At 36.4% G+C, this 13,366-nt stretch overlaps 1 protein-coding gene across 13 annotated transcripts in view; it reads left to right on the top strand.

Annotated features, from left to right (window-relative positions):
- The window catches only part of SENP7 (SUMO specific peptidase 7), a 106,814-nt gene that overhangs the window by 11,710 nt on the left and 81,738 nt on the right, over positions 1-13,366 (top strand). For 11 of the 13 annotated variants that reach the window (XR_013998952.1, XM_081139269.1, XM_081139267.1 and 8 more), the window contains one exon: positions 12,067-12,165. Coding sequence is in view for 12 of the 13 variants with exons in the window: in XM_081139269.1 (XP_080995395.1) it covers positions 12,067-12,165 (99 nt within the window). In the remaining variant the exon portion in view is untranslated. Of the gene's footprint in view, positions 1-402; positions 521-12,066; positions 12,166-13,366 lie in introns of all 13 variants that reach the window. The other 2 variants (XM_081139275.1, XM_081139272.1) reach the window with 1 other exon arrangement.

Here is a 13,366-nt window from a genome sequence, read left to right as displayed (position 1 = left end):
CTTGTCTACCTTTCACTCAACTTTCCCCAATGTTAGTATCTTACATAACCTTAGTACAATGATGAACATTAAGAAATTAACATTGGTACAATACTTTATTTTTTTTAAAAATTTATTGATTTTAGAGAGAAGAAATGTTGATTTGTTGTTCCACTTATTTATGCATTCATTGGCTGATTCTTTTATGTGCCCTGATTGGGCATTGAACCTGAGACCTTGGTGTACTGGGATAACGCTGTAACCAACTGAGCTACCTGGCCAGGGCTACAATACTGTATTTAATTAATTAATTAATTTTTTTCATCCCTGGGTTAGTACAATACTTGAAGTTAAACATTAGACAACATTAGACGTTATTTAGATTTCTTCAGTTTTTCTACTAATATCATTTTTCTGTTCCAGGATTCAATCAAGGATCCCACATTATATTTAGTTGTCATGTCTTCTTGATTTCCTGCAGTCTATGACAGTTCTTCAGTCTTTTTTTCTTTCATGATTATGACACTTTTAAAGAATACTGGTTAGTATTTTGTCAAATATCCCTCATTTTGGTTTGTCTCAAGTTTCTTATAATTAGATTAAGGTTATGGCTTTTTGGGAAGAATACAACAGAAGTGATGTACCCTTCTCAGTCTATCAGGGGGTACGTGATGATCATATGTCTTATTATTGGTGTTGTCAGTCTTGATCACCTGCTTAAGATGGTGTTTGCCTGGTTACTTCATTGTAAAATTACTCCTTCCCTTTGTAATAAATAGATACTTTGGGAGAGATACTTTGAATCTATGCAAGTGTGCTTTCTCTTAAACTTTCAACCACTGTTTTAGCTTCTTGCAGTGGATCTTGCCTTTAACTGTTAATATATGATATTCTATGGGTGATTTTCTATTTCCTGCACTCCCTTTATATTTATTAATTGAAATTAGTATGTAAGGGTGAGCTGTCTCTCTTCCCCCTTATTTATTAATTAAATTATTTAATTGTATCAATATGGATTCATACATATTTATTTTATTCTATGAATTATAATGTACTATATTGTTATTGGTTTTGTTAGTCAAAATTTTCCAGTTTAGGTTTTGGGAGATCTTTCAGGTGGGCTCCTGTGCCCTTTTGACCTGCTCTTATCTTTTTTTTTGAGCACTTTCTTACTTTCTGCTACTACAAGATACTTTCCAAGGAGCCCTGGTTCTTTTTATTGAAGAATAGTATTTAGGAATCCAGGTTTGGGTGCTAGGTATGCTCATTGCTGCAGGGGTGTCATAATATCTAGGCTCTCTCAATAGATAGGAATAGAAAAATATATGTATATTAACCCATAAACATATACACATCTCTATATTAATTTCTCTGTCTACTTATCTGTACACCTGTAGAAACCATGAATTTAATACCAGTACTTCCAATTCTGATTCAACACCACAAGACTTATTCCAGCGTTCTCCCTTTTCTTATATTTTTATTTTTTATTTATTTTTTAAATCCTTGTCTGAGGATATGTTTTTATTGATTAGAGAGAGAGGAAAGGAAAGTGGGGAGAGAGAGAGAAATAGTGATGCAAGGGAGAAACATTGATTAGTTGCCTTCCCTACACACCCTGACCAGGGATTGAACCCACAGTCCAGGTATGTGCCCCAACTGGAAATTGAACCCTTGACCCTTGACGTCAGTGTACAGGACGATGCTTCAACCAACTGAGCCACACTGGCCAGGGTCCCCCTTTCCTTTTTAAATGTTTCTCATTATTTGTAATATATTTACTTAGTTGTTCAACAATAATATACACATATTTTATACCTATTTAGTGATTTTTAGAGAATGTTTATAAAAGCTGGGGATAGTGAAACAAGGAAGGGCCTAGGGCAGAGGAAGCAACAGGAAAGAGACTAGGTGGGGAAATGAGCCTAGACTGGGCTGTTTGGCTTACTTAGAAGTCAAAGAAAAAGGGGCCTTATGGACAGGTTCAGGGGTTTATTTCGGGACAGGCTGCCACTCACAGCCCATTGCTCCCCTGGTTGTAAGTCTTGTGGGGTCCCTTAGAGTTTGGGAGATGCATGCCTGTGGGGGAAGAAGAAGGGGAGGGGTAAGGCATGGGTGTGCTCCTGGGAGGGAGAATATGCCGGTACTACTGCATTTTAAAAATGTACAATGTCTTAGAAAATTAGTGTACTAAATTCATGTTAGTAGTTTATAATACTGCTTTTTCTTAAGCCAGCTAGGGAAATAAATTACTGAAAGAATTAGAGCTTTGATGGATATATGGACAAGACACTGATACCATTTGAGTTTAAAGTATTTAAAAAATATTTCTGAAGCAAAACTGGTTTGTTCCAGGTGCTCTCCCTCCAGGGAGCATGCCCATGCCATTCCCTTCCCCCCTCCTTCCCCCACAGGCACGTATCTCCTAAATTCCAGGGGACCCCACAAGACTTGCAACCAGGGGAGCATTGGGCAGTGGCAGCTTGTTCTGGGATAATCCCCTGAACCTGTCTCCAAGGCCCCCTTTTATCTGACTTTCCAGTGAGCCAAAGCTGCCCAGCCTAGGCTCTCCTGTTGCTTCTTCTATGCCCTTCCTTGTTTCACTGTCCTAAGTGTTTTTACTGTGGTCAGTAAATTCTTGCTTGCTTTCCTACAAAACAAGCAAAACAAAGCTCATTTGTTGCAGAGAAATTAGAAAATTCAATTGAGCAAAAAGAAGACTACCCAGACACAATCAAAATTAACACTTTGGTGTATAGCCTTTTAATTTGCCTCTCTGTATATCTATTTATAATAAACAAATATTTTAAATATATAAAGCCCGGCCGGGTGTGGCTCAGCGGTTGAGCATCCACCTAGGATCCAGGCGTTCGGGGTTCGATTCCCAGTCAGGGCACATGCCTGGGTTGCGGGCTCGATCAATGACTCTCTCATTCCTTTCCTTTCCTCTCTCTGAAATCAATAAAGATATATTAAAAAATAATAATAATAATAAAAAAAATATATATATATATATATAAAAGAAAACCACAAAGTACTGTTTTATAATTTACCTTTTCTACTTAACTATGTTGTGAACATCATTTCCTAAATCAAATTTAAGGTATTGTTCAGTAGATATGCATTGAATACTTTACATGTATTGGACATGCATAAGTACACCAGGGAAGCAGCGGTAACCATTTAAAAAAAAAGAGTATTTGAGCCAAACTGACAACATAGGTCAGGGACCAAGATCTCAAATTCTCCAGAGAATAGCAGTTTGGCAGCTTCTTTTATGCATTTGAAATTAAGGAGGGGATGTAAGGAAGATTAGAGAACGGAAGGTGAGGATTGAATTATAGGATAGGTAATAAGATTATGTACACTCAGAATGTTGTGAGGTTTCAGTGGCTGAGTAGCAGTTGGTTAGAGCGTTGTCCCAATATGCCAAGGTTGTGGGTTTGATCCCCTTGCAGGGCACATACAAGAATCAACCAATGAATGCATAAATAAGTGCAACAACAAATCTCTCTCTCTCTCTCTGCCCCCCTCCTCCTCTCCCCCTTCCTCTCAAAAAAAAAAAAAAAATCAAATAAAAATGAAAAAAATTGTTATGAGGGTTGATACCCTCTTTGAGGGGTATTCTGGTATTTCAAAGGTGTGTTAACTTAGATACACAAGGATATGGATGGGGCTGGCTTAAAAACTTTCTCCAAGGAAGTTACAGGCTTGGGGCATGACTACCCACCATACCTGCCCACTTAGGAATTTATTCAGATCACCCTGTGAGGTTACTTTCATCCACACTTCCTCTTTTTGCTCCTAAATTTGAAGGATGCATTGATGACTAACCTTTTGGTCAGTGTGATCTCACAGTGCTAGGAAGGCTCATTCCTGGGAAGTCTCAGTATCAATGTCGCCTTGACCATTGGGGATGGCACAATACTGTAACCATGGGATCTGGATTGAGGCCGAATTTTCCCAAAATGGGAAGGGCAGGTGAATGGAAGGCGGTCAAGTCTTATGGCCTTCATTGCGAAGGGGGGGACGGACACGACACCACACCACTCTGGATTATTTCTATCCTGTCAACTATCATGATTCTAGTTTTCCCTTCTGACCCATTTTTTTGTACTTGGCATCTAGTACAACATTTACATAGGCTATGAAAGAGTTTTAACAGTTATCTTTTATACAAGTTGAGTAATCATAAAGTTGGAGTATATAGAGAAACCCAAAGAACAAGTGTAATTGTCATGACGAATATCATTAGCAGACAGAGAAGGAAACAAAATGGATTCTGAGTTCAGTATCAATCCATAAGTACACAGGCCTTGCTGATTTCTTAGGATAGCTGTCTACCTCGGGTAGGTGGCTTCTCGTCCTCGAGGAGTCTTTGATGTCCACTGACAGGGGTAGATGTCCATTTGTGATTAGGAGCCTGATAAGTTCCCTTTTAATGAGGTTGGAGAGTGTCTTTTATTTGATGTCATTTCCAAAAAACAAAAATCTCCAGGTGGCAGTCAATGATCTTTAAAGTTTTTGCTTTTGGGAACTTGCTATGGAAGGAAGCAGTTAACGTGGCATTTTCTTGAAGTGACACTATCAAACCTTGGCAACAGTATAAGATGTCTCCTTTAAATAATGGGAGCTCATAAGTTCATCTAAGTCCTGCTTAAATGCACTCTGGTGCATGAAGGAATGCAAAAAACAAAAAAATGGGGAGCCAGGGAGCAGGGAAGAACCAAGCAGCTGTCTTGGATTTCCCATTGCCCCGACTCTTCTTTTAATTTACAACTATTGGTTACCCATATGATATATCCTAGAAGTTTTCTTAGATATACTGAGATTTTTTAACCCTTAAAAACCTCGATGTCTAATGAAAACTAAGAAGTAGTCAATTAACATTCTTTAGCTTGGACACTTATAACCTCTAGAAATATTTTTCGTAGACACAAATATCAGTTATTAACATAGACTTATTTTTTGTAAAACCCAAAATAAAGACAAGCCTGATTTACTTAAACCAACAAACTTAAGCTAGCTTTTATTTACTAAGGATTAACCTTAGATAATGTAAGCTTGAAAAGCATTTGTGCTAGTGTCTGTATTTCTAGGAATTTTAGGGTACCCAATTCTGTTTTAAAATTTTTTATCCTCACCCAAGGATATGTTTATTGATTTTAGAGAGAGGAAGGGAAAGAGAGAGAGAGAGAAACATCAATCAGTTGCCTTCATATGTGCCCCAACTGGGGATCAAATCTGCAACCTAGGTATGTGCCCTCACCAGGAATCGAACGTGCAACCTTTTGGTGCATGGGACGATGCTCCAGCCAACTGAGCCACCTGGCCAAGGTGGGTACCCAATTCTTATAAGCACTTGCCTTTAAATTAATTCAAAAAAATTTTTTTAAATTGTTTTTTTTTGGCCTTTAAATTAATTTTAACCATATTATCTGAAGGTAGAAAATTCACATTTACAACGTGCATATATAAACATAGACAGACACAAAAAGAGAACAATTGAATCCAATTCTTTTTTTTTTTTGGAGACATTTACAATTTATACCTGTACTTGACAAGTAAAGTTCCAAATCTTTCCCTTTTTAAAATAAGGACAGATATTTTTAATACCTTGAAGAATTGGGTTGACAACTAAACAATGTCATAGGTCAATCCATTTATCTAAATCCTTTTATATAGTTTCATTTTAACTTAGGGGAGAAGCCTTTTAAGTTGTAATACAGTCTCTAATAGTGTTTTTCCCCCGCATTCATTCGGCCTAATTATATAGCTGGCTTTTTCTAATTGTGTGTGCAAAAGATTAATTTAGAAGTATCAAACGATCCTCATCTTGGCCATCTTAGTTATAAATGGGAGCCTGACTGTAGTGGGCTTATTGGTCTTGGAGCATTTTCCCATGTTAATTTTGAGATCTGTAGAGTCTGAACAAACTTCTGGGGAAAACCAGTGTTTACCTGCATGTTTCTGGACCAGCCAAATGTGGCTATCTCTATGGGACTGTTTTATGCCCTAGAGGAAATTTTTCCTCAGGCCACAGTGGTAAACATTTTTAATGCTACATTATCTTCCATTATATGAGAGTATTACTGTTAATTTAACCAATATCCTGTTGTTATAATTTTAAGTTGTTTGCAATTTTTAAATTATAAACAGTGCTGCAATCATTATCCTTATAGCTAACTCTTTGGAACATCATTATCCACTAAATTATTCTTGGTCTTTTGTTAGAAGCTGGATGTAGATTAATTCAAGGCTGATCTCTCTGGATAGATGTGGAGTAAGAGTGTGAATATTTTGAATTCTGCTAATGGGGAGATCCGTAGTTTTTGGATTTGTACATGGGGAGCTTGATACTCTTTTTATTTATTTATTTAATTTTTTTCCCCCTATCACCATTTATCCCCTTTATGCCCTCTTCTACCTCCACCCATCAAAAAGATTTATTTTTCCTTGGTAAGTCATAGCCATACCTGTGGGCAGACCCCCAGTTTTCTTTAAATAATAGATTTATATCTATGTAGTATCTGAACAACTAAGTGATTAAAATTCTGAAGTTCTATATTAAGAACATGGCAAAGACCATTTTAGCCTGAATAGTTTAAAGAGTATATGTTAGTTCCTGGCTGGGTGGCTCAGTTGGTTAGAGCATTTTCCCAATATGCCAAGGTAGTGGGTTTGATCTCCTGTCAGAGCACATACAGGAAGTGACCAGTGAATGCATAACTAAGTGGAACAAGTCAGTGTTCCTCTCTCTCTCTTTTTCAAATCAATAAGAAAAAAGTGTATGTTAGCAATTTGTAAGTGTCAGTGGAATCCAGCATATATTTTTTTCCTGGATTATCTGCTTTTGATAGCATTCTCTTTTTGAGGATATATTATAATGAATTAGGTTTGAAATAAACCTCAGAATAATTGTATGAATTGATTTGTTAAAAAGCTTATTTAGTATGACATCTGAATGTTAATAAGTAAAATAAATGTTCTTGAGCTTGTTTTTTGAGAAGTTATTAGTGTTCTATTAGTGTAAGTGTAGCTTGAAAGAAAAGGGACTTAGAACCCATTTTGCCTTAAAAGATTAAATTTTAATCTTTAAAGTATTATGAAACAATGAAAAATACTTAAGTATTAGGATTCCATTTTGATTCTTGTAATGGAATTGTAATATATGCGTTGTTGAATCATTAATACTTGGAATCTTTGTTAATTGTACACAGTTGAGACTGTGATTAAAACTTGTCTAAGAAGAGGTCAGATTGTTGCAAAAAGGCTTACATATTTTTGACTGGCTAATCATTAAGAAAAACATGAGTATAGAAAAAATTAACAGTAGTTGTACCCAAAATCTGCTTGCCATTTATATACAATATTAGAGTGAGAGATTTACTATATTGACCAGGAAGCTGAAGCAGAGGTTTTTCTGAAGTTTTAAATGTTTTTTGTTTTTTTTTTCTACTTGCCCAGCCTGTGTGGCTCAGTGATTGAGCATTGACCTAGGAACCAAGAGGTCAGGGTTTGTACATGCCCTTGTGGGCTCGATCCCCAGTAGGGGGCGTGCAGGAGGCAGTGGATTGATGATATCTCTCATTGATGTTTTTCTCTATTCCTTTTCCTTTCTCTGTCTCTAAAAAATCAATGAAAACATAAATGTTTTTTTCCTTGCCTTTAAATAATTGCATGGTATTCCATTAAAAAAAATTAAATATTTGGAAACTATAAGAAAACATAAAAATGAAAATAAAAATCACCTCTTATGCCAGGCCAGCATGGCTCAGTGATTGAGTGTCGACCATGAACCAGGGCACATGCCCAGGTTTCGGGCTCGGTCAGGGCACATGCCCAGGTTTCGGGCTTGATCCCCAGTAAGGGGTGTGCAGCAGGCAGTTGATCAATGACTCTCTCTTATCATTGATGTTTCTTTCTCTCTCTGTCTTCCTTCCTCTCTCTGAAATCAATAAAAATATATTTAAAAAAAAAATCACCTCTTACCTTTCAGAGATAATCACTGTTAAATACTTTTTGTGTATATTCTTCCATATTTTTTTCTGTACATGGTTTTTTTTGCATTATAATAGAGATCATTCTATATACTGTATATGATTTTCTGCTTATATTGGAAATAATTTTTAAGTTAATATGGAACATGTTTTTTGTTTTTTAAATTATTTTTATTTTTATTGGCGACAGTATTACAGATGTCCCCCATTTCCCCCCTCTGCCCAACCTCTGCCCCACCCCAGGCCTTCGTCACACTATTGTCTATTTTCCTGGGCTATATATATTTGCATATATGTTCTTCGGTTAATCTCCCCCCCCCCACCCCCCCACTTGCCTCCCCTCCTAGAACTGTCAGTCTGTTCCACTGAATCCATGTCTCTGGACCTATTTTGTTTGTCATTTTATTTTGTTCATTGGATTCCACATGTAAGTGAGATATGATATTTGTCTTCTTCTGATTGGCTTATTTCACTTAGCGTAATAATCTTTAGGTCCATCAATGCTGTTGCAAAGGGTAAGAATTCCTTTTTTACAGCCACATAGTATTTCATTGTGTAAATGTACCACAGCTTTTTTATACACTCATCTACTGAGTAGGCTGTTTCCAGGTCTTAGCTATTGTATATAATGCTATTATTAACATAGGGGTGTATATATCTTTCTGATTGGTGTTTCAGGATTCTTAGTATATATTCCCAGAAGTGGGATCTCTAGGTCAAAAGGCAGTTCCATTTTTAACTTTTGAGGAAACTCCATACTGTTTTCCACAGTGGCTATATCAGTCTGCATTCCCACCAGCAGTGTACTAGGTTTCCCTTTTCTCCCTATCTCACCAGCACTGTTTGATGGCAGCCATTCTGGGAGGTGGGAGGTGATACCTCATTGTTGTTTTAATTTGCATCTCTCTGATGATTAGTGACATTGAGCATTATATGTATATTGGCCATCTGTATGTCCTCTTTGGAGAAGTGTCTATTCAGGCCCTTTGTCCATTTTTTAATTAGATTGTTTGTCTTCCCAGTGTTGAGTTGCATAAATTTTTTTTCTTTTTTTAAAAATCAACTTTTAAAAAAAGAGGAAGGGGGGGAGAGAGAGAGAAACATGGGTTTGAGAGAGACACTGGGCGACTCCCTCATGCCTCCAACTGGGGATTGAAGCAGCAACCTGGGTATGTGCCCTGAACAGGAATGGAACCTGCCACCTTTTGGTGTATGGGACAATGCTGCAACCAAGTGAGTCACACTGGCCAGGGCTGTAAGCTCTTTATATATTTTGGAAATTAACCTCTTATTAGATGTATCATTGGTGAATATGTTCTCCCATACCGTGGGTTCCATTTGCATTTTGTTGGTAGTTTCTTTCACTGTGCAGAAGCTTTTTAGTTTGATGTCCCATTTGTTCATTTTTGCCTTTGTTTCTCTTGCCTTGGAGATGTGTCACCAAAAATACTGCTGTGTGAAATGTCTGAGATTTTACTGCTTATGTTTTCTTCTAGGATTTTTATGGTCTCATGAATTCCATTTAAGCCTTTTATCCATTTTGAGTTTATTCTTGTGCATGGTATAAGTTGGTGATTCATTTTATTTCTTTTATATGTACTTGTCCAATTTTCCCAACACCATTTATTGAAGAGACTGTCTTTATGCCATTGTATGCTCTTGCCTCCATTGTCATATATTAATTGACCATAATGGTATGGGTTGATTTCTGGGGTCTCTGTTCTGTTCCACTGATCTATATGCCTGTTCTTGCACCATTACCAGGCTATTTTGATTACAATGACTTTGTCGTATAGTTAGATATCTGGTATTGTGATCCTGCCAATTGTTGTTCTTATTTCTCAAGATTGGTGAGGCTATTTGGGGTCTTTTTTGGTTCCATATAAAATTTTGGAATATTTGTTCTAGATCTGTGAAATGTGCTGTTGCTATTTTAATAGGGATTGTGTTTAATCTATAGATAGCTTTGAGTAGTATGGATATTTTAACGATGTTAATTCTTCTAATCCAGGAACATGATATATATTTCCACTTGTTTGTGTTTTCCTCTGTTTTTCTTTTTTCAATGTCCTATAGTTTTTCCAAGTACAGGCCTTTTACCTTCTTGGTTAAATATATTCCTAGATATCTTATATTTTTTGTTGCAGTGGTAAGTGGAGAGACAGAAACATCAATGATGAGAGAGAGTCTTTGATCGGCTGCCTCCTGCACGCCCCCTATTGGGGATCGAGCTGGAAACCCGGGTATGTGCCTGGGAATTGAACAGTGATCTCCTGGTTCATAGGTCGATGCTCAACCACTGATCCATGCTGGCCAGGCGGTATAATAGCTTTTTAATCTTCGGATATGACTAATCTTTGTTTAGGGTCAACTCATGAGTTATTTTGATATTTAGAATGAAACAGCCCACAATCAAATAACATTGCAATTTATAGTACAAAAGAAGGGAATTTGGCTTAGCCTCTAAAAAACGAAATATAATAACAGATTTGAGAAGCTGTTAAAAGGACACAAGTCACTGTTAAGGGTAACCGTACTCATACAGACTACAGTGTAGTCACAAGATACATGCATTTAGTTTATATAAATTCCAGTTATATATTTTGAGATATTTATTTTTATTGATTTTAGGGAAAGAGAAGAAAGGAGAGAGAGAGGAGTGAGAGAGAGACACGTCCGTTTGTTGTTCTACTTATTTATGCATTCATTGGTTGTTTCTTGTATGTGCCCTGACCTGGGATCGAACCTGCAACGTTGGCATAGCAGGATGATGCTCTAACCAACTGAGCTTCCTGGCCAGGGCAAAGAGGTACATTTTTATACAGAATAGGTGTAAATAATTAAGAAGTTACTGGTTCCCAGGAGGGTTAATTCAGAGTTGCTCATGAAAAAAAATAGTTGAGATATACTTTCTTCTAATTTATTCTGTCCTTTTGACTTACACTTTACTCTCATTGAAATTAATTTGTGGGTTGTTTCTGGTTGTAGTTGACATAGTGCTTATTACATTCTACATTTTGTAGGCTTAACTTGATGCTTAACCATTATTTATAACTTTCTCTTAATATGAAAGTTATTTAAGTTATAAACAAGTGATTTCAAACTTGTGGCTAAGATGGCTACATTCATTCGTTTGTTTATTTAGCTTATCATGAGCCATATACATTGAGGGTATAAAGGTGACTAAATGAGGGCTCTCTCTTAAAGTCAGGGGGAACCTTTTTTCTGCCAAGAGCCATTTGGATATTTATAAGATCATTCGAGGGCCATACAAAATTATCAACTTGAAAATTAGCTATGAAAAAAGCTCTTAGATTTATTGAATTTTGACTCCCACCTGCGGTTGCCTTGTCAGGGCCAGACCAGATGATTTCCCCACCCCTTCTTTAAGGACTTACACAGTCTGGAGAAGAAGATAGACATGCAGACATACAATTATAATATAATATGCTACATGTAATATAAATAATACAATATAAATGTACCAAGTACTAATACCCAGAGAAAGCAGTACCTTGGTGTGGGAGTGATGGTTGTATGGATAAAAGAATAATTTGAGTAGAATCTGAAGTGTTTCACAAGGGAAAGACAAACAGAAGGACATTCTAGATTGAGGGAGCAGTACATGCAAAGTTCTAGAGATATAAAATAATATGATACGCTTGAAAAAGGTCGAGTAAACTCAATGTGGTTGGAGTATAGAGTTTGTGATGTGTGGGTGATGTGAAAGAGTTTAGATTGTTAAGAGTTTTATCTGTAAGTAATGAGTATCATTGTTATATTTTAAGTATTATAGCCATACTTAGATTTGTGTATTAGAGATATTGGGGATAGCATTTGAAAGATTAGAAGAAACTGTAGGTAAGGGAATATTTATGAAGCTATTGTGATACTTCATTTATCGACCTTTATACTGAATGAAAGGCTTTTAAAAATATATTTAGCTGTCTGTAAATTAAGCACTAGTTTAAAACTCTTTAAAACTAATAGCAAAATATTAATGCAGGGTAATATAATGGTTCTGTTAGCTGATTCAGCTCTTATTTATATTTTAATTAAATTGATTATTTTCTCATTCTGGTTTCAGATAACAAAGATGTTAAATGCAAAACCAGAGGATGTTTGTGTTAAACCACCACTGTCCAAACTCAGAAGCTCAGAACGATGGGATCTCCCCTTGCAGGGGGTAAATAAAAACTAAGTTCTTTTAAGTATATAGTGTTATTTGGTGTTTTAAAAATATTTTAGTGAAACTGAATTTTTTATTTTCTTATATGTCCTTTTGTATGTTTTTTCTTTTGTTATTTATTTGTAGGTTTTAAATTAGTGTATTTCAGGCATATGTTGAACTCATGCTTTGAGGTTAAGGTCTTCAGTTTAAATCTAAGTATACCTTATTATGCATTATGCTGTTTCACTCTTGTTTTGTAAACTTGAGAGGGTTTATCGTAAAATGTAACACAACTATTTTTCAAAAGGTATTTTGATTGTAAATCAGGACTTTAATTTTATCACTATTAAGCATTATTATAGAGATCTCATAAATGAGGCTTAAGAGAGCACTTTTTAAGTATTATCTTTTCTCTTTCCTGGCACAAATCATTGTGAATTTTTTAAAAAAGCAATTTTTCTCAGATTTTCCAGTTTATCCATTTGGTGCTGTAGTAGTCTCCTAGGGCTAATAACATAACAAAATGCCACTAACTGGGTGGCTTAAGCAACAGATATTTATTTATTTATTTATTTATAATATATCTTTACTGATTTCAGAGAGAGGAAAGGAGAGAGAGAGAGAGAGAGAAACATCAATGATGAAAGAGTCATTAATCGGCTGCCTCCTGCACGCCCCCCCGACTGGGGATCAAACCTGCAACCCGGGCATGTGCCCTGACCAGGAATCGAACACCAGTTGCCTGGATCCTAGGTCAACGCCCAACCGCTGAGCCACACCTGGCTGGGCCAGATATTTATTTTGTTACAATTCTGGAGGCTGGAAGTCCAAGATTAAGATGCCGACAGGGTTGGTTTCTCTAAGGTCTCTCTCCTTGGATTACAAATGGCCATCTTCTTGCTGTGTCCTCATATGGCCTTTTTTCTGTGCCCCCACATCCCCAGTGTTTCTTTCAATTCTTATAAGGACACTAGTTCTGTTGGATTAGGGCCCTGCCCTTATGACCTCATTTAAGCTTAATTACCTGTGGACAGGTCCTATCTCATGTACAGTCACATTAGCAGTTAGGAGTTCAATATATGAATTTGGTATGGGGGAGAGGACATAATCAATTCATAACAGTAGCATTGAGTATATTTGTTTTTATGTTACAGACAAGAAACATTAACCATTTATTATAGCATTCTCAGAGGAAAGATTTGTCATTAATATTAGT

This window comes from Miniopterus schreibersii, assembly GCF_964146895.1.
Source record: "Miniopterus schreibersii genome assembly, chromosome: 5".
NCBI lineage: Eukaryota > Metazoa > Chordata > Mammalia > Chiroptera > Miniopteridae > Miniopterus > Miniopterus schreibersii.
This window is presented reverse-complemented; position numbering and strand designations above follow the sequence as displayed.